The 22,484-nt window shown below is 38.7% G+C and overlaps 1 protein-coding gene across 3 annotated transcripts in view; it reads right to left on the reverse strand.

Moving 5' to 3' along the window:
* The window catches only part of WDR92 (WD repeat domain 92), a 31,438-nt gene extending 9,111 nt beyond the window's left edge, over nucleotides 1-22,327 (reverse strand). For 2 of the 3 annotated variants that reach the window (XM_032497703.1, XM_032497702.1), the window contains exons 1-7: nucleotides 22,027-22,327; nucleotides 15,872-15,972; nucleotides 13,540-13,670; nucleotides 11,270-11,371; nucleotides 8,322-8,437; nucleotides 7,486-7,620; nucleotides 6,207-6,304 (exon numbers count right to left, since the gene is read on the reverse strand). In XM_032497703.1, the coding sequence (XP_032353594.1) occupies nucleotides 6,207-6,304; nucleotides 7,486-7,620; nucleotides 8,322-8,437; nucleotides 11,270-11,371; nucleotides 13,540-13,670; nucleotides 15,872-15,972; nucleotides 22,027-22,209 (866 nt within the window). In that variant the 5' untranslated portion in view covers nucleotides 22,210-22,327. Of the gene's footprint in view, nucleotides 1-882; nucleotides 1,869-6,206; nucleotides 6,305-7,485; nucleotides 7,621-8,321; nucleotides 8,438-11,269; nucleotides 11,372-13,539; nucleotides 13,671-15,871; nucleotides 15,973-22,026 lie in introns of those variants that run through there. The other variant, XM_032497701.1, reaches the window with a different exon arrangement.
* Between the last annotated feature and the right edge of the window lie 157 nt (nucleotides 22,328-22,484).

Consider the following 22,484-nt stretch of genomic DNA (forward strand, 5'->3'; position numbering starts at 1 on the left):
CCTGCAGACAACAGAGAAGCATGTTTTTGAGAACTGTTGCATCGCCAACAATTTTTATGGTACAAAGGACAATATTAGAAGGAATAGAAAGAACATTAATGACTCAATTCAAAAAGTGATTTAGAAGGATCAGACTTTGAATAGAATGAAATTTGAGGAATACCAAACCAAATTTATTTTGTGTATATTTTCCTTTCTAGGGATGCACAAGAGTGATATATACTGAAAAAAACCTGTACCTAAATAAGTTTAAAAGAACATTCAGTGAATATTAAAGAATGCTAACTGATAAGAAAGCACTGTATCAGTTTCATCGGGAACACTTTTCTCAGAGGTGTAAGATAACCTCAAAATCAGTAGATCTTAGATATAATGAAATACAAGTATTCATTGTTCTTGACTAAAACCTCTAATTACAGCACCAAATGTAAGTGTCCTCAAAGAATTTCACAAAGTTCTCATTTTTTCTTTGAAAATTAAAAACAAAACCCATCAGGGATAGGCTTTTTTTAAGTTCAGTTTAATTTTTACTTTCCTAATTATGTCCATAGCATTGTTTGGTAAACATTTTGGGGATTTAAAAAAATGTTTAATTTTCTGAATGTAATATTCCAAACAAGTGACTTTCCAAGAACCCCTGAAATCACATGAGTTTTACATAGTATGAGTGTTTTGGGGGCTCTGTCTCTTGAATGGGGCAGGGGGAGCAGGAAGACTTCATGAAAGGGCAGTGAAGTTGATTCCTGAGCTTAGCTATGGACATGCTGGGCATCAGAGAAACAACGTGACTTAAGACGTACTTATTAAGCATTTACAAAGCAAAAGAAGTGATGTGTTGGCTTTATTACTATTATTATTAAAAGAATCAAAGGTTCTACAAAATTTACAATAAAATGAAATTTATTCATAAAATAAACTAAAGAAATTGACAAAAAACAAGGTTACAAAAGCCCCACAATCCTCTACGGCTCAACATCACTCATCACAGCCAACAACCAAAACGTCTCAAGAATTTAACTCCTAGTTCTTAAGTTAAAAAAAAGAGGTCTTTGTAAATCCCAGTATTTCATTTTATGAGTTACACTGCTGAAAACAGTGACCAGTGACCCAAATCTAGGCTGACCATACCAGTTTGGTATTTTATAAAGTAATATTCTTTACAGAAACTTATGGACACTGAAATCTCTCAAAAGTGTATTTATTTATGAAGGTTAATTCACAGAGGTTTTACCAAGGCAAACTATTTTAAACCAACTGAAGTCACTACCACAACATTGCAAATACCAAAATGCAACAGAAGTGTTATTACAGAATAAGGAACACAGGATGCTGAAAATTTTAAATGTTTAAATATAGAAAAGTTTCAACTTTTACTTAGAGATAGAGGAGAGAGGAATAGTGTTGGAGCTGGAGACCGAGGCGCAAACCAGTGGCCAGTCAGGTCCCCGGACACATAGCTTGGCCTTTCCCACCCAGAGAAAGGCTGGCCTGGAGGTCTGCATCTGGGGCCTTTTCCATCAATCAAATCCAGCTTTGTTCAGTGAGAGTCCAGAGGACCTCACTCACCAATCAAATCCAGTCCTTTGTTCAGAGGACCCCAGAACATATTCCAAATTCTGTGAGTGTTCCTCTGGAAGGTTTCCAGTCCAAAGTCTTTAGGTCAAATTTTCTGGAGTTTTGTAACAATCAGCACTCTTACCATTTGATCGAATGAACTACAGATGCAGAGACCCCTCTTGTCTGGACTCCAGTCCAAACTTGAGATGGGCTGAGTGGACAACGTAACATTCTGCAGAAGGCTGACTGAACCCGCAACTCCCATCTCTACACCCTCGGAATCTTTCTTTGACCGCTGAATCGGGTATTCACTGAAAACAAGATCAAAGCGCTGGTAAGAGGAGATACATCTGAGCATTTCTCATTTTATTTTTATACATATACTCCAGTGACTATTTGTATTTCTCACCTGCTTACTGGACCTGGTTAAGGAATCTTTCTAATGTTGAGTTGATAAGCAGACAGTGTTTCAACTTCAATCCCAACCGCCAAAAATCTCACAAAAAGGCATTGGTTCTACTAAAAAAGTTTAAACATTATTTCTATTCAGCATGAGTTGGTATTTTCTCTTTTACAATGAAAGTTCTAGGTTGATCTAGCATTCTGTAATAAATTCACTTGGTGATCTTAATCTTCTTTTATTGTGATTCTCTAGATTTTGATTGCTGGGAACCACAAGTAACCTTTTACCTTACAAGTAACATTTGTACAACCTCATCTAAACACTTCTGGACAGAGACCTGACACCGATTTCCAATCCCAGAGTTCCCTCGAGCCTAAGGACGTTCTGCGTACCATTGCTATGGGAAGGACGCTGCTGGGAGGAGATTTTAGCCTTAACATCATTGCTTCAAAAAAGAAAACAGAACATTTGATTTTCTATCAGCTGAAGATATAAATTTATGAAATACAAAGAGCTGAAGGCTCTTCATAAATATCATTTGGTCTAGATTTGAGAGAGGGAAGGAAGAAATAGCCCTCCCCCATGGGGCTTGTTCCTAATGAAATACGGGGATACTGCTCCTCAGAAGACCTTTTAGAGCCTGTTAGGGATCAACTATAACACTGCCTTTACTTCAGAAGGTATAATAAAGGCCAAGAGTTTAAGGCGCAGGAAACAACTTGGGAGCAGAGCCTACGTAATACTCAACCATGAAAAGCTGAAGCCCTTCCTCTAATTTCAGGAATAAGACAAAGATGCTCGCTCTTACCACTTCTATTTAACACAGTATTGGAAGTCCTAGCCACAGCCTTCAGACCAGAAAAAGACAGAAAAGGCATCCCAAGGGGAAGAAATGAAACTGTCACTATTTGCAGATGACAAGACAGCTTTATACAGAAAGAACCTAAAGTCTCTGCCCCAAAACTATTAGAAGGAATAAGTGAATTCAGTTGCAAGCTACAAGATTAATATACAGAAATCTGTTGCATTTTCACACACTAATAATGAACTACTTTCTATTTCTACTTTCAGAAATAGAAAGTAGAAAAAAAAATCCTGTTTAAAACTGCATCAAGAAGAATAAAATACCTAGGAATAAATTTAACCAAGGAAGCAAAAGGCCTATAGTCTATACTTAAAAACTATAAAATACTGATAAAAGAAATTGAAGATGATATAAAAAAAATGGAAAGATACTATCCCATGCTCTTGGATTGGAAGAATTAATATTGTTAAAATGGCTACATTACCTAATCTACAGATTTAATGCACTCCCTATTAAAATACCCATGACATTTTGCACAGAATTAGAACAAATAATTCTAAAACTCATGTGGAATCACAAAAAAACCCTGAACTACCAAAGCAATCCTGAGAAAAAAGAACAAAAAAGAACAAAGCTGGAGGTATCAGACTTCAGACTGTACTATAAAAGTACAATAATCAAAAAACAGTATGGTACAGGTACAAAACAGACACACGGATCAAGGGAACAGAAGAGTAAGCCCAGAAATGAGTCCACATACATGTGGCCAACTTATTTATGACAAAGGAAGCAAGAATGTACAATGGGGAAGTGACCGTCTCTTCAGTAAGTGGTGCTGGGAAAACTGGACAGCTACATGTGAACCAATGAGATTAAAACATTTCCTCACACCATATACAAAAAACAACTCAAAATGAATTAAAGACCTAAATCTAAGACCTGAAACCATAAAACTGCTGGAAGAGAACATAGGCAGAACACGCTGACATAAATTGTAGCAATATTTTTTTTTGGATCTGTCTTATAAAGCAAAAGAAATAAAAGCAAAAATAAACAAAAATTTTGGGGACCTAATTAAACTTAGAAGACCTACAGATGGCTAACAGGCACATGAAAAGATGTTCAACATCACTAATTATTAGAGAAATGCAAATCAAAACAACAAGATACCACTTCCTACCTGTCAGAATGGACACCATCAAAAAGTCTACAAATAATATGCGTGACTGGAACACTGTGCTGTACAACAGAAATCGACACATTGTAACTGATCGTACTTTTACTAAAAAAAAGTCCACAAATACCAAATGGTGGTGAGGATGTGGAGAAAAGGGAACCCTTGTACACTACTGTTGAGAATGTAAATTGATTTAGCCACTAAAGAAAACAGTGCGGAGTTTCCTCAAAAAACTAAAAACAGAACTACTGTAGTATGATCCAGCAGTTTCACTCCTGGGTATGTGTCAGAAAAAATGAAAACATTAATTTGAAAAGATACGTGCAACCCAGTGTTCACAGCAACACTATTTACAATAGCCAAGATATAGAAGCAACCCAAGTGTCCATCAACAGACAAAAGGATAAAGAAAATGTGATATATACACACTCACACACACCCATACACAATGGCGTATTACTGAGCTATAAAAAAGAGGGAAATTCTGCCATTTGCAGCAATGTGGACGGACTGAGAGAGTATTTTGCTTAATGACATAAATTAAGAGACAGAAAGACAAATAATGTATGATGTTACTTATGTATGGAATCTAAAAAATGAAACAAACTAATGTGTAATAGCATAACAGAAATGGACTCACAGATACAGAAAATAAACTGGTGGTTGCCAGAGAGAGAGAAGGTGGGCAGGGGCAAGATTGGGGGGGGATGGGATTAAGAGATACAAACTATTATGTACAAGATAGATAAGCAACAAGGGAATTACAGCCATTATCCTATGGTAACTTTTAATGGAGTATAATCTATAAAAACACTGAATCAGAATGCTATATACTTGAAATTAATATAGTATTATAAATCAACTGTACTTCAATAAAAAATAAATTCAAAAAAGTTTTAAGAATGTATATGCGTATTTCAAACACACATCCCAAAATTAGCTTGTTGTCCATTCATTCAAAACACAAAATCCCCCACAACTTCTAAATAATTAGATGAGTTCCTCTAGGAACTCTTGGTTGGGTGCTCAATAAACACTTCTCCTTTGTGGTGCAATACTTGACAGCAAAGCTCCAGCCCAATTTGTAGATTAGATATCTGTTATGGTCAGAATTAAAGTTCATATTCAGATAAACTTCAGATTTCCAACTGTACACAGACCCAACTTTACTGACAGCGACTAAATCGACTATGGTCAAAAATCTAGCAGCAAACATGTTTGCACATCACACGGGCTGCTGCTCTGGATGTAGGGTTACACAGCAAACTGGGCCTAGTTCTTCAAGTAGGCAGCCTGAAGCGTCTGGCCATCAGGCAGGGCAGTGATGAGCCGCTGCGGGGCTCAACTGAGCGGACCAGCAGAGCCGAAAGCAGCGTGGAGACTGGGGTTGGGAGAATCAGGGAAGGACAGTGGGCGAAGGTGCCAGGAAAAGGGAAATTTCCCAATGATCTACTACCAAGCATTCTCCCAGAGCGCCTCAAACCTTTCCTCTGCTTCTCACTCACAGAAACCGGGCAGTTCTGATCTAAAGCTCTCACTCGGTTTTTCTGTCCGCTATATCCTTAAATGCTTTAACGAGTACTTTCCAATTGGTAGCCCTGTTTTTCAGAACCCCTACTAGCTTCTAGAAGGAGCTAATAAATAGAGAAGTAATGAGCAAATGATATTTCACAGAAGCCTTTGGTCAAAGTTTTCCTGTTTTTAAAAAAAGAAACAGCAAAAGAGGAGCCCATGACTTCAACTCTGAAAAAAATTATTCACGGGCTCCTCTAGTATATGGAAGACACCACAAAATAACAGATTTGATGTGTCAAAAGGAAGTTAATATTTATGAAGTATAAAATGAGTATATGTTAGTGCACTCATATAGAACTTGCTTCAGTGTCATTTAAGAAGATGCTCAAATCCCAAGATATTTTTGGCTCTGTGTATTTCAAACTAAAGATTCTTTTATCAGGTTCATTTGGAAAATTACACTAAACCTTCATTCTCTGCTAGTGTAGACCTGGGTGAAAGTGTAAGAAATCAGAGTGTTCAGATTAATTTGTTCTCCCCCAAATAAAAAATTTTACGTTAAAAAATAAAAATAAAGAAATAAATAAAATGTTAGTTTAAAAAAATGCTTAGAAAGTAATACTTACATAATGCCATGATCAAAATGAACTAAGTGGAAGGAGGGAAAACAGACTAAGAGAGTTCAATCTAATCCTACTTGACGCCCACAAGTAACTTAAAAAGGAGCAACGCGCAGTGGGGGGACTTACTACTTCCAGAGGTGCAGGCCGCCGGCGCCCCCGGCTGTCAGGAAAAGCTCCCTGTTCTGCGGCAGGTGCCGGACCTGCCACACGGTCGACTTGTGAGCCTGAACAGAACAAGAGGCGCACAAGGCATGTGTCAGTTTTTATGATAAATACAGACTATCCTCTAAGAATTTAGTTCACCAGGTAATGACAGTAACTTACATGCAACAATAATTATTTTAATAATAAAATAAGACAAAATCAGAAGGTCTGAGAAGTGTTGCTGACTCCATGATGGACGGAAAGGGAGCAAGGGAGTGAATTTTTATTTCCTGAGCAACTTACATGTTTTAATCTTTATGGACTTATTTTTCTTTATTTTTATTTCCTTCCTTCCTTCCTCGCTCCCTCCCTCTCCCTCTCTCTCTCTTCAATTTTTTTTTTTTTAGTGGAGGTACTAGGGGTTGAACCCAGGACCTCATGCATGCTGAGCATGCGCTCCACCACTGAGCTCTTACCCCACCCCTTTTTCGCTTTATTTTTATACTCAGGGAAGCTCAAAGTCACACTTCCAACCCATCTCTTGCAAATGACACGATGTTTCAGCATGAATTTTATCCAGTCCCCTTACTCTAGACATCAATTTCATTTTCCATTTGCCCTTTCTTCATCAGTTTTTCTAACGTTGTAATACCACACATTTCCCTCTAAGCTACCTCAAATACTATTTGGAGCAAGGTAACGTATACATGTATGCATGCATGCACGTATGTACGTATGTATGTACGTACGTGTGTATGTATGAATGAATGAAGAAACTTCTGAGTACCTACTATGTACCAATCACAGTGATTAGCACTTTGAATCATCTCATTTAGTATATCACACTGCAGTATGAAGTAAAATGTGATAAACGACATAATGTATATATAGATATTTTTGTATATAATTAACATTATGCTAATTAGGTATTAATACAAATATTATAATTTCCTAGGAAACACTAGGCTAGGTTTGCTGCTTAAATTCCTAAATCAGCTCGTTTTCTTGTGATCGCGTCTACACTTCAAAGTAAGTGTCAGAGCCAACTGAGGCCTTTATTAGTGTCAAAAAGTCTAAAACTGATCAATGTTGGGGAAGTACTCTTTGCACAGAAAAACTTGTCAAGATCCTATAAGAATATATTAAAAATAGCTCCCTGCATGTAAAAACCTGGCAGGAACTTGGTGACTCATCCTATTTATTAGTCCAAAACAAGCTGTGAACACTGTGCATCATAGAAGGACGTTTGCCTCATGTTTACCTTTTCTGAAACAGAAGCGAAGCCTTTGGTTGGGTGCTGTGTTCTCATGTCAAAAACGTGAAACTTTCCTTCCAGGGACGTAGCCACTAACTTATTCATGCTTATGTCTTTTCTGTCAAACTCCAAGCTACATACCTGAAAACAGAGAATAGGTCTGATGATTATTATTGAAGAGGTTTTTTCAAACTAAGTAGAACCACCTTAAAATTATCAGCTCACGTGAAAGCACTTTAAAAAAATCATTTTATCTTTCAAATCAATACGTCAAATATTTTTAACGGTAAAAATTTCTTCTTGGTTAATAAGATCCACAAAACCATCTAGAGTTCCCCGATCCAGTAAATGCATCTGGAAAGTCATAATTTAACTTTTTACTGTTATTATGTCATTATTTTATAAAGTTAAGTCAAGGCTGACTTTAGAATGCAGGAGGAAATCACATTCTTCACTAAAGGTGTGCAACTCAGGAACCAAAAATCCGAGAGTATTTGGGAGCCTATTACAATTTCAGGCTTTCCAATATTAGCAGAAACAGGCCTCTTGCTAGCTCATTCCACTGTCACACTGTGTGGCCCGGAGGGGTCCGTGGCTGGGCCACAGGCTGGTGACTCACTGGGCACTGTCACACCACATCTGGGTGTGTGTTCCCTTTCTGAAGAGAGGACCCCTGATTTTTATTACATCCTCAAAGGACTTCACAGGCCCAAAAGGTTAAGAACTACCAACTGAGGGGTTTCACTGAGATGAGTTATGAGAGGCGCTTTCCTTTTGTAGTAGGTCAGAGGTAGATGGAAAATACATTCAGAGAAACTCAAAAGAATCCAATCGTACATTACCCCATTTTTTATGTTTGTCTCCCACCGCAATGACATACTTCTGAGATCAAACAGTTTGATATCTCCGTTGTCATAGCCAGCGCAGACAACACGTTCCTCCTGATTATAAGCATTGCCTGGAAATCAACACAAGACATTTCAGATCTTTATAAATGCTGATTTGAAGGCTGCAAGAAAAAAACTTACCACACATGTAACTTGTACCGAATCAGAAGAAGAAATCACACTGGGGAGAATCTCTTTGCCAATCCCGACAGGACATCGGGGTCACTGATTTGGTATCTAAGGCTGTTTAAAAGCAAAAGCCCAATCGCTGAGATTCTACACTCAAAGGATATGTGAAAGTGTGTATTGGATTTTAAGTTGAAAGCAAATAGTCTCTCTGTACTGTATCTGCAAAGACTAACAGGCCAACTACAGTTCAAACACAGCAGGGTCTGGCCGAATAAATACCACCTATGCTTCCATCGCTCTGCTTGGCGGTAGCTATACTGAATGCAAACAGAAACCACTTTAAACGTATTTATTTTGCAAAATGTTCTCTCATCTTTGCAAGGAAACCTCAGGTAAGTTGGAGCGCACTGTGATACGTTTTTATCTGTGTGGATGATCACACCCAAAGTAAATCTGTAATGCACGGTTAAATACATCCTGCACAGATCCAAGGATTTTTTTCCAGAGTACGTCTTATTGAGGAAAATGTGAACCGAGAAGGAAGCCCCTGTAACTGTGCCACGCGATGTGGGCATCTTACCCAACACCTTTCTTCTCTGCTGCCTGCAACTCCCTCTTTCTTATAAACTCCAGCCCTGCGTTTCCACTGTAGGTCCACCGAGATGGCACAACGGCATCTGAAACCCATGATGTCTAAAACTGAACTCACCATCTTCCTTTACAAACCATCGTATCCTCTGTGGCACTTTTTCAATTAATAACATCATTCACCTCACAATCAGCCTCAAAATTCAGCCCCCTTAAGACCTAATCCTTTCCCTTGTTCCTCATCCTTGCCACAGTGCACTTATTTTGCCACAGAATTATCTTCTGAATCAGACTCCTCTGCCCTGCCCCGGCTGCTTTCTCATTGCTTCTGACCTGTGTTTCCTGGGATACTGCAAAGAGCTCCGGAATCGTGTTCCCCGTGTCACTCATCTCTCCCCCTCCACAATACCAGTCTAGTTTTCCTAAAGCTCTCATCATAGCTCATCCTTGCAAAAGCCTTCGAAGGTTTACCACTACCGGCAGCCCATCTAAACGCCTCTGTCCGGGGCCCTGTGCCATCTTCCAGGATATTCCAACCACCATTCCTTCTACATACTTTCCTCCCAATGCTTGAACTCTCCTTCCAGTCTCAGGGGTTGAAATCCTACACATCCTTGGTCTGAGGTCAGTGTGTTCTTCCTCTCCAGTCATCTCTCCCTCGGAATTCCTTCTCCACTTACCATCCTCTGTGGTCTTTTATCACTCCCACCTTGTACTGTAACTAATGTGGATAACATGCCCCCTTTATTAAAACTACAAGCTTCTTTTTTTTGGTGGGGGGGGTGGTTATTTATTTATTTATTATTTATTTTATAATGGAGGCACTGGGGCTTGAACCCAGGACCTCATGCATGCTAAACACACACTCTACCACTGAGCTATACCCTCCCCACCAAAACTACAAGCTTCTTGAGGCTAGAATATGAGTCTGTTTCACCTTTGTTAATGACCACAGCTATGCACATACTTGTCATTTGTTAAAAAAAACCCCAAAACTGTCAAATCAATGGATAAATGTCTTTTCTTTAAATTTAATGTCCTATATTTAAAATTGCACTTATGTTCCTTAGATCAATGATAAAAAGCCTTTAATGGACCCAAAGTTAACTACTTTTTAATTATTATATAAATTTTTAGATGATGATTCTAAATACTAATTCTAAAATTTCTCCCCAAGTGTGCATGTCTTAAGTTTATATTATTGCTTATAATCTGCACACACATAATAATTCCTGGACAGTAATTAATTAATTAATTAACAAAATTGGGTGGGAGAGGTAATGGGGTTTATTTATTTATTTTTATTGACCCCAGTACGTTGTATATGCTAAGCACGTGCTCAACTTCTGAGCTATACTCCCCCACTTATTGTTAAAATTAGAAATCTAAAATTTTCCTCTGATTAAATAACAATCCAATTTAAAAATAACATAAGAAGCTAAACAGTTCACTTACATTGTTAAATCCTATTTTTAATGTCTGTTATCTACACTGGATTATACTAAGAAAAAGGGGAAAAAAAGAAAGATTTAAAAAGAAATATGGCCCATCTCTTTTATTACCAAAAATAATTATAATTTTGGTGCTCAACAAGCGATACAAGGGCAAACATCAATTAGTCCTACAAGATCAATATTCATTTTAAATTATCAAATTTGTAAGAATTTTGTAATGGCATAACTATTTTCTAGAAAATAAACATACTCTGGGTAGAGCACAGTGTGAGGTTTGTTAGGGTACCGTTTGCATCTGAGGCTCTATTTAGTTTCACTAATGGCACTTGGTTCTAAACTAGGTCAATATTATCAGGTTAAGCAGAAGTACGTAATAGCAAATATTTTTGAGCATTTAATATCTAAGCACAATTCTAGGCACTTTACAAGTATTGACTCTGAATCCTCATAACAACACTATTGAGTAAATTCTAGTATTCCTTCCATTTTATAAATGAAGCAACCAAAAACAGAGAAGCTGGGTAACTTGCCCAAGGTCACACAGCCAGTAAGTAGCACAGTGAGGATTCAAACCCAGGCCCCAGAGGCTGCCATGAATCATCACGTCTATTTGCCTCAAAAACTGTCAGCATAACCCACAGAAGAGATCACAAAGACCTAACCGGACTTTCTTGAAGACCTGCGCTTTCTACAATCTGATACTTCAAATGCAAGAGTTGTTCGGTAATTTACCAAATGCCACGGTCCAGCAGTCTCTCCTGTTTTCTCCTTGTACAGGTTCCATATTAGCAACAGGATCATCTTTTTGCCTCGGGTCCCACACCTTCACGGTTCCTGGCAGGAACAAGAGTGAGTTGGCAAAATTCAATAGTGAGTGATGACATTTCTTTCCTGCATTCTCTTCATATGGCTTTCTATGTACATGGAGATATTACAGATGTTATATCTGAAAAATATTTGCATGTCTCTGACTTCTAATTAGGCAAGTTGAACTTAATGTCAGAGATAGAACCCATGTTACTGTCTGACATGACTTCCAAATTAATCGGTACACTTAAAGGCTAACACCTGTTCCCAAGTCACAACAAGGTATGCTGGACAAGGCAAACACGAATGTTATGGGATTCAAATTGTGCCTTATTTTCTTGGCTTAAGCCTAAAACCAATGTACTACTCATTTAGAATAAGTAAATAGTGTCATTTTAATGTTTTTTCCTTACTACCCATATAATCATTGGCATTTTTCTTTTACAGATGAATAATTTTAACATCTATGATTTATTATATGGGGTTCAGAATACCATTTCATATACTATTAAGTTTAACTTTCCCATGGCACTAGAGAAGAGGGAAAGATTTAATAAAAGTAATAAATAATTCTTCTCAATTTAATTTCAATGCCCTCATTTTTAATGCAAATTACAGAACTACTAACTAGTGTCACTGACTCTTGAGAAACACAAAGGCATGGAATAAAATGGCTAAAAAGCAAGTACCTAAGAGAGAATAGGAAAAGGGCACAAAAATCCTTAAAAAGGATAATAAATGCAGGAAAAGAGGAGATGAGATATTCTACTAGGTTTATTGCCAAGGATAAAAGAAAACTGGTCATTAAAACGGCCGCTTCAAGGAGAAATAAACTTCCTACAAATGTGACAAGAGTTATTATATTATCCTACAGGGTTCATACAAATTAACATTCATATTAAGTTAGTAATAGTTAAATGAGCCAAGAACATAAACAGACAATTCACAAAGCAAAATTAACTAGTAAATATAGAAACACAAGTTGGAACGGAATATTATTTTTATCTATAAAATTAGCGGGGGGGAAGGAATGGAAGCTGGTAGGGTAGACTGGAAATCCACCTCATCTACTGTAGCTTGTAAGGTAAATAGGTACTTTGGAAAGTTTGACAACTTTTTTAAATGATAAAGTATGGTTATTTCAAAAAAAGTTCCATACGTGATGATACTTATTTCTTCATTATTTTTAAGTCACTCTCCCAAAATAATAAACAAAAACTGAAGGCTTATTAAAAGAGGCATGGTTAGAGACACTGTGAGACATTCATAGGATGGAATATTATACAGTAATTTAAATGGTAATTATGAAAACCACACAGAAACAGCAGTGTTTACACACAGCGAAACATTAAAGGAAACAAAATCATGTTAACACTGATAACACATGTCAAATTGTATCTAAGCTTGGAAAGGAAAACAAACCTAACAGACACGCTGGTGTGGTAGACGGAATGTTATTTTTCCTTCTATATTTCATATTGTTTTTACGATTGGAAAAAATGTTTGATTTCCAAAACACAGCTGCTCTTGACTAACTATTAGAAAATTAAATCCCACTTTTCTTTTAAAACAATTCCCACATGGTCTTGAGTGGCCATTAAAAAACTAGACAAACCATTAATAGGTTCCAGATCACTTATGCACCCCCTGCGAAGCAACAAAAATCCTGACTCTATTACAGTCATTCAGAACAGCGACTGGACACGAAAAGACCAGTCCTTTGTTAATTACTGACATCGGGAAAGGCAAAATTGGTGATCTTGGAACATCATGCACATTTCTCAGAGGAAAGACCACAGAACTTCACTGTTCAACCAGCTGCCAATAAGATAATTTTCACAAGTACTCATTCTGCTTTTTAAAAAAAGAAAATGAAAGCTGCCACCTACATGATATCATCAGCTGTCTCAAAAACCTGTAGAGAAATTTTAAATCCTGAAGGCTCATAGAAAACTATGGCTGTTAATAGTTGACCCAGCTCAAAACAAAAGCAGTAAGTGCTAAGCCTCTAGGCTCGAAATACCCCAAAGTCTGATGCGGTTGAGGGACATGCAGTCAAGCATACCTGTCAAAAAGCCAGAATGTTAGGTTTTGGGGAGCAAGCACTGAGGAAGATTTCCACATAGAGAGAAAACACTGTTCCACAGAAACTTAATCTAAAAAAAATTTAAAATATACAGAATATTCTGACTCACCATCTCGGCTGCCAGTCACAATTTCAGGCGCTCCTTCCCCGATTCCCAGTCCACCTACACCATCTATAGTATTTATAATTTCCTTATGGCCCTTTACAGAATAGACTGGGATCTCTGGAGCTTCCAAATTCCTAAACAACAGAACAGTTTCTTACTTACACGTGTCCGAAGTGATTAGTACACAACTCAAATTTAAGAATGCGTGGCATATGGAGATTTTTATTTACAAATAAGGGTTCTGCAACTAAGGTCATTTATACGTTTACTTCCAAACTTTCCTCTCCATGGACTTTAGCTTCTTTCAGCCCCCAACGAGAGCTGTCATCAATCAACTTGGAGTTCTAACTCCTGAGCCCACTTCACTAAGCGGGCCTCAAAGAGGAACGACTACCTGGGGCCTCCGCACGTGATCAGCAGGGGTGCTTGTCAGTGAGCGCAGGTTCAGGGGCTCCTCCCCAGACATAATGCCTACATGTCTCCGGGATGGGGCCCCAAGCCTGCTGACTCTGGCCCACTGAAGTCTGATAGTCACTGCTTTAGGCAGAGAGCAAGTTCCAAGTGATGTGGAATGTTTCCAAGGTCGGCCTTGGCAGTTTGATCTTGGGATCTTTTGAGGGATAAAATGTGAGCAGTGTTTGCTTTGTATACAATTCTTCCTTAATAACGTATTATTTTCTCACTGAATTCCAGACTAATTTTCATCCAGTTACGTTTTTTTAGTTTATCCTCATGCTGGACACAATAAATGTTTAACAGTCAAACTGGCTGAAGTTTGTCTAATTCTAGGTCAGTTACATGAAGGGAATGCAGGAAATACCAACTCCTGTGTGTGGCTGCGTGAACGGCTCAGGTAGGTTATGCTAATACACGCTTTTCTTTCCTCCCTTCGTCCTCTCCCACCCCCTTTGGCTTTTCTGTTGGAGCCTCTATCCACATTTCTCTTTAACAAGTCAGTTTTTAATAACTTACACTTTCTCTTCTTAATGAATGTACTTCTTTATGACATGTGATCCCAATTTATTGCTGGGCCCAGATTTATTAGTAAAATCTCTCAAACCAAAATTTGAGAAATTCAGCCTAGCTTAGAGATGATGTTTATCTTTGCAGTATAATTGTGAAAGCATCAAGAGACTAAACAGGACTGAGGTTCTACTTAAAATAACTATTTGACTGTTGTTACAGACTTTGAAATATCACTTCTTTTAATGTGAAATTGTAAGACTTACCAATGAAAATAAGACAGTAACACCTGTGCTGTACTGGGAAGCTCTGTTAGGAAAATAGTCAACAGTTTGTATTTGTTGCATATTCTTGTGCTGAAATATATTTGTTTTTAAAAAATAACATTCAGACTTGTCTCTCTCCCAAGGTCTTTGAAAGTGTGTGACATAGCAGGGTAAAAACTAATAAATCTAATAAATGCTAAACTGATTGTCAAGCAGTTAAAGCAAGGTGGAGTAAAAGCTTCATTCTGTGTTACACTGTACTTCTAAGACAGGTAAGTCTATCGAAGTCATTTAATTACAAAGCAGCAGATTCCAAGTGAGACTCAAGAAAGGTCACAATAGAAGACACGAGCTAGGGAAGACAGTTCCTCTAGACCATTACTGTTTACTTTAAATGATTAAGAGATATTCTTGAAAAGTAATTAGAGAGGAATTTCAATTCATTCAACTCTTTAAATATGAAAAAATAACTCTAGGTAAAAACAAGAAAATTAAAGGCACTGGGCACAGTTGTGATTTTGCTCATTCAAAACAGGTTTTTTTTTTTAAACTTATTTTTGTCTTTTTTAACAAAATTATTTATTTAGTTTGTTTATCTTGATTCACTCAACATATGTGTTCCTAAAAAGTTGTGCTCAGATGTTAGTTAAAGCATTTTTTAAAATTAATGAATTGGAAGTTCTATGTTAAAAATTAAAACAGTGTGTCATTCTGTAATGCCAAACTTCTTCTTGAAATGTAAACAATATCTAGTTTTTCAGTGTTATACATGAGCATTTTTATATATTGTATCTTTTAAGGTGGAGAATAGCCCTTTATTTACAAGTATGTGTATTAAATGCTAGCCCCAAACATCATTGTGGAAATAAATATTGGTAACATTACCCCAAATATCTAAAGAAAAATAGGTTAGTATTTTAAAATGGGTTTTGAGCATGAAGTCAGAAATATACATTAAAAAATAATTGTCACATTCTTACAAATAGTTAAAATTTAACAGGGAAAGAAATATTTTAAAATTAGAATTCTTTCAGAGGAAGCGTAACAAGAGTGATAATCTAAGAAACTGCTTATTTCGTGTCTTATTACTGATAAAATAACCTTACCATATATGAAGGTTTCCAGCAAAATCTCCAGTAGCTAAGTATCTCTGCTGTAAAGATGTTGCACCAAATGTTCCACATTTAATGGGTTTGGCCTTTTCGATCTTGATGCAAGGGAGGGAAGAGAGGGTACGTTATTTATGTAAGCAGCTATTTATAACCCATGATTTTCTAGATTTCCATATTCTATGGCTCTATTTTGGAAATTAAATAAGGTACACAATAAAAAAGGCAATTAAAATGTTCTCTGATAAAAATTATTATGCTTTTCCTTTAGTCATTTTTGTATTGTTTGAAAGTACAGGCAGACCTCAGAGATATTTGTAAGTTCGGTTCCAGACCACCACGACAAAGCAAGTATTACAATAAAGTGAGTCACATGAATTTTTGGGTTTCTCAGTGCATCTAAAAGTTATGTCTACATATACTGTAGTCTGTTCAGTGTGCACCAGCGTTATGTCTAAAAAAAATGTACAGACCTTAATTAAAAATACTTTATTGCTAAAAAAGCTAACCACCATCTAACCGTTCTGCGAGTAGTTCTCTCTCTGCTGGTGGAGGGTCTCGCCTCGATGTTGATGGATGCTGACTCATCAGGGTGGTGGTTGCTGAAGACTGCGGTGGCTGCCGCAACTTCTTAAAATAAGACAACGGTGCAGTTTGCTAGTTTGCCTGACTCTTCCTTCCACAAACAATTTCTCTGTAGCGTGCGGTGCTGTTAGAATTTTACCCACAGAGGAATTTCTTTCAAAATCGGAGTCCATCCTCTGAAAACCTGCCGCTGCTTTATCAACCAAGTTTATGTCATGCTCTAAATGCCCTACTGTCATTTTCAACAATCTTCACGGCATCTTCACCAGGAGCAGATTCTACCTCAAGAAGCCACTTTGCTTGCTCATCCGTAAGAAGCAGCTCCTCATCCGTTTTCTCAAGAGATGGCAGCAATTCAGTCACATCTTCAGGCTCCACTTCTAATTCTGGTTCTCCTGGTATTTATACCACATCTGCAGTTACTTCCTCCACTGAAGTCCTGAACCCCTCAAAGTCATTCATGAGTACTGGAATTAACTTCTTCCAAACTTCTGGTCATGTTGATATTTTGACCCCTTCCCATGAATTATGAATGCCCTTAATGGCATCTAGAAGGGTGAATCCTTTCCAGAAGGTTTTCAATCGACTCTGCCCAGATCCATCAGAGGAATCACTCTTTGTGGCAGCTACAGCCATACAAAATGTATTTCTTAAGTCATGATAGTCGAAATTATTCCTTGATCAGTGGGCTGCAGAATGGATGCTGTGTTAGCAGGCATGAGACCATGAATCTCCTTGTCCATTTCCATCAGAGCTCTGGGTGACCAGGTGCACTGCCAATGAGCAGGAGTCCTCTGAAAGCCACTTTCTTCCTGAGTGGTAGGTCTCAACAGTGGGCTTAAAATATTCAGTAAACCATGTTATAAACAGATGTGCTGTCACCCAGGCTTTGTTGTTCCATTGATAGAGCACAGACAGAATAGATTTCGCATAATTCTTAAGGGCCCTAGGATTGTTGGAATGGTCTACAAGCATTGGCTTTAATTAAAATTAAAGTCACCAGTTACATTACACCCAGAGTGGCAGCCTGTCCTTTGAAGCTTTGAAGCCAGGCACTGACTTCCCCTCTCCAGCTATGAAAGTCTTGGATGGCGTCTTCTTCCACAGAAGGCTGTTTGTTTCGTCTACAATGAAAATCTGTTGTTGAGTGTGGCCACCTTCATCTGTGGTCTTAGCTAGAGCTGGAGAACTTGTCTCAAGTCCACACCAGCACCTCTGCTTTCCTTGCAGTTTGATGTTATGGAGACAGCCTCTTTCCTTAAACCGCATACATCAACCCAAGCTAGCTTCAGACTTGCCCTCTGCAGCTTCCTCGCCTTCAGAGAACTGAACGGAGTTAGTGCTTTGCTGTGGATCAGGCTTTGGCTTAAGGGAATGCTGTGGCTGGTTTGATCTTCTATCCAGACCACTAAAATTTTATATGTATCAGAAATAAGGCTGTCTCACTTTCTTACCATTTGTGTGTTCACTGGAACAGCACTTTTAATTTCCTTCAAGAACTCCTTTGCACTCACAGCTTGGCCAACTGTTTGGTACAAGAGGCCTAGCTTTTGGCCTAGCTCAGCTCTCAACGCGCCTTCCTCCCTAAGCTTCAGCATTCCTAGTTTTTGATTTGAAGTGAGAGACATGTTCTACTTGAACACTTAAGAGGCCATTACAGGGCTAATTTAAACACTGTTGTGTCTCAGGGAATATGGAGGCCCGAGGACAGGGAGAGAGTTGGGGAAAGGGACTGGGCAGCGGAGCAAACAGAACACGTTCAACACTTACTAATTAAGTTTTCAATCTTATCCGGGCATGGCTTGTGGCGCTCCCAAACAATTACAAGAGGAACATCAAAGGTCACTGATCACAGATCACCATAACAACTACAGCAATAATGAAAAAGTCTGAAACAGTGCAGAAGGTCAATGGTACAGGCCTGAATCAAGCCTACTTTCTGACTTGGGTCCTTTGGTTTTTACCCCCATTCATGTCTTTACAAGATATAAATCCATGGTGTTTATGCTTCACTCACGTTCTTTTCTCCTTCTATCAAAGAAACAGATTTATAGGTACTAGTGATCAAATTAAACTCAAAATATGTAAAATGTATTGAAAAACAAACTCAAATGCATAAACAGCTTGTTATCTGCACCTCAACAAGGGCTGCACTTTGCTCAGAAGGGCTGAGCTGTGCTAAATGGACTTTAAAAAGCAGAGGTATTTGCGCTTCCCTTAGACAGTCATTGAAATCACAGTAGTAGCTAAACTGAGAGAGGCCGCTGGAGTGAAGCTAATTTTTTATAGTTGATAAAAGGGCTCCCTCCCTGCCCATTAAATGCTTTACCTTGGGAAAAGAAAAGATGAAAAGAATTCAGTGGACACTTAAAATTTTTCTTGCTAGAAAACTGATTGGTTAGAAAAAATTATAATAAAGATCTATTTTGCAAAATTTGTTCCACAAAGAAAATCAGTATATATTAGGTAATTTCGGCTGTGTGGTACTGAAGATGACCATCAATGATGGGCAGATTTGACCCAGCTCTTGGTTCTCTTTGCCAGGCTGAGTTAGCGTGATAAAGGAAGCCCATGACGGATAATTCCCAGGAGAGCTATTTCTGTTCTGCCTGTGGGTGGGTCTAGTACAGCTTGTCAGTATCTCCTCCTCCACATCCTGGCACTACTTAATTAACACTAAAGGTTTAGTCAACCAAATGCTAACAAGTGGTGAATTCAGCGACACAGAGGCTAAAAAAGCGGAATTTCATTAGCTTATTACTAATTTTTAAAAGTGTAAACATCCCCAGTTATAATTCCACTTTTCAGGGCCACCCGTAGTCCTTTGAGCCAATTAGAAAAAAACGGTGCCCTCTAGAGGCTGGTGGTAGTCTCACACCTGCAGGGCCTAAAGAGAGAGAAAGATGGATTTCAGCTCCCACCGGAACTGCTCAACTGTATACCAAGGCCCTGCCCCCATTCCCTGTCTATCCCTTTGTAACAAGATAAGGAGGCCATCAATGAAGACCCATTTGCTTTCTTCCTTTTTATCCTGGATGCACGGGCTCTGGAGCACATGACTTGAGGTGGTTCCACAAGGATATAATCAAGTAGGTTTCATCCTATTTTAATAAATAATTCAACCAGACCAATGGTAGTCCTCATCAGAATCGCCTGGTGGAAGTTTCAAAAATACTGATGTCCAGGTTTCACTCTAGTTTAGAAGCAAGAGCCCCAGTGCTTCAGAATTTCTTGGGGTGGGACAAAGGCATGAATATTTTAAAACACACACACACACACACACACACACACAACAGCAACCATACACACTCAGGTGACCCTGATGCACAGTAAGAGTTGAGAATCACTGAGATTGTACTTAATCTATACTCTTTCCCATTGCATCATCCCAGCCAAATACAATGCAAGCTCTTAAATTTGTGCATTTGTTTTATCCTCTCTCCAGACAGTAGGCGCTTTAGGAGGAGGGACTCATCTTTCAAATCTCTTTGGTCCTTCTTTAGCATAGTACCTTGAAATAACAGGTTCTCAGCAGACAGTTTATGGTAGAAAAGAGAAGAGCCAAAAGATACAGGTGAAACTACACAAAGTCGTTATTCCTACGGTTGAGATGATGGGTGATGCTAATTTTCTTCTCTTTCCTATCTATATTTTTGGTATGTTCTATCATGAACACACATTACTTTTGTTAAAAAGCAAAATTACTAAAACAAACAAACAAACAAAAAAAAACCTCCTAGACTCCTCCAGAATCTCTAAAAGAGACAAAGAGCACTATTTCTCATTACAGAACAAGTGTACTGAAATGTACACAAGTCATGTAGCCGTATAAAAAGAAAACTCACAAGTCTTTAGAAGCTCTGGTTGAGCTTTGATTGGTATTCGTTCCTAATGCTTCATCTTTAAGTTTCTTTGCACAATTCCAGTGTTTCTTATTGATTCAAACTCCTGACCCCAATCAACTAATGATCAATAAACCAGTATTTCAAAGTTCCAAGTTATATCCTTTCGCAGACATGAATTTACTCATTTAACAAGTAGTTTATTGAGCAGCTGCTCCTTACCCCTCTAAAGAAAGATATGCCCTTACTCTTCAGGAGCTCATGGTCTAATTAGAGATACATGGGACAGAATGATATATTTATGACACAGTAAGTATCACAGGAATGCAACATAAAGAGAAGTTACCTTGTGTAGGGATCAGGATGGGACATCATTAATCAAATATTCTGAACTGGACCTTAGAATATAAACAAGTGACTCGGGGCTCAGTGATGAGCAACACAAGGAAAGGTAGAAAAGAACAAGCCATGTTTAGGAGTAAAGAAGACAAACTGAACAAGAAAACTGGCATTTATAAAATTTAAAGTGGGATGGGGTTTGACTTTCCTTCTCATTTAAGCTTTCCTATCGAAATTGTATTCATCCTTTACCTACCAGTTTAACTCCTAACTGCTCCAAGCAGATTCTCTCCATAGCTTTTGGTCCCTGGAATTACAGACGTCCCGTAGTCTATTACAACTCTAAACCTCTGAGTATGAAGGATCGTTCTTTTTCAAAAGGCAACGCAAATCAAGGCATTTAAAAAACTGTACCCAGGCATAAAAATGTTAGTTAATGTTGTTATTCTCCAATTCGTTCCTTAGTATCTTTACAAAATTTGTAAATCTGATCTTGCCACATCCCATTTAAAACCCTTCATTAACGTCCCATTTTTCTTAGGGAAAAAAAAAAGACATAACTCTTTTAAAAGACCTATAGATCTTGCAACGTCTGGTCCCTGCTTACTACTCTTTTTGTTTCTAAAGGAAATAACCTCTCTCCCATCGCTAAGCTTCCACCTATGCTGTTTCCTCTAGAAATGTCAACTCCTAGTTTGGCCTAAATTAGCTTCTACTCACCCCAAATCTGGTTTTGTTTTGTTTTACTCTCATAGAACCGTGTTTCCTTTATGTTAGAAAATTCATCTCAAGTTTGTATTTAAGTATCATTGGTTTGATTATTTAACTGATTCCCTCTCCCACTAGAAAAAAAACTCCATGATACGGGTGACATTGTTATTTACATGCATGGGAATACCAGGCAATAAACTGATACTCGTTGAAAGAACAGATGTGTTAGTTGTCTCCTCCAATTACACTGCAGGCATCCTGGTGCCTGCTTTGGCTCTGTTTGTATGAAAAAGCATTTTACTAACTTGTGCCTGTTAATACAACCGCGCACTGTCCAGAAGGGCCTCGAATTTAAACACAGCCGTAGCGTCACTTCCAGAGACCTTGCGCTGGACAGCGAGAGTGGCTGGCGGTAGGTAGAGGAAGGGACTTCAGGGCTTGGATGAACAAGCCCATCGACAATTTAGGACTCGGGACAAAGCGTTTTACATCGGAAGTTTTCCTCAATCTGCGAACCGCTTCGCTACTCCCGCCCAGCTCGAGTTGTGCTATGGCGAGACGCTGGACGAAGGCGTTGGCAAAAAGAAATGCCGACACCCTCCCGCCCCGGATCCTCACTCGCCCCCAACGTCAGTCCCAGGCCTGGGAACTGGGCAGTGTCGACCCGGCACCCACCTCCCGAAGCAGCTTTAGGTCCCCGTGCTGGATCTCGTACAGCTGAATGACGCCGGTGCCCCGGGCGAAGTTGCCCATGGTCACAAATTTGGCGCTGCAGGGCACCCACTTACAGTCAAACACCGTGTAGTTGAGGCCTTTCTGGATATGGGCGATGATCTGAGGCTTCTCGAAGGCCGACATGGTCCAGTTGATTGATTTCGCTTCTTCTAACGGGCACACCCTTTCCCTAACAAAACGCTAACCTGGAAACCAGACACCGAACAGTAAAGACAGTTTGTCCCTCCCGCTTGCCGTACGCGCCCTCTGACGCCCTAGCGAGTTGGCTTTAGGTGTCTCAGATAGTGCCAGATGCGCCACTGACGGCACACAAGATTTTTCTTCATCGACGGCACAAATTTGTTTATCGCCTTTACTATTGCCTTTCGTACATACACAGATTAGAGATTACAAAACGT

Source organism: Camelus ferus, chromosome 15 (genome assembly GCF_009834535.1).
Source record: "Camelus ferus isolate YT-003-E chromosome 15, BCGSAC_Cfer_1.0, whole genome shotgun sequence".
In the NCBI taxonomy this organism is placed as follows: domain Eukaryota; kingdom Metazoa; phylum Chordata; class Mammalia; order Artiodactyla; family Camelidae; genus Camelus; species Camelus ferus.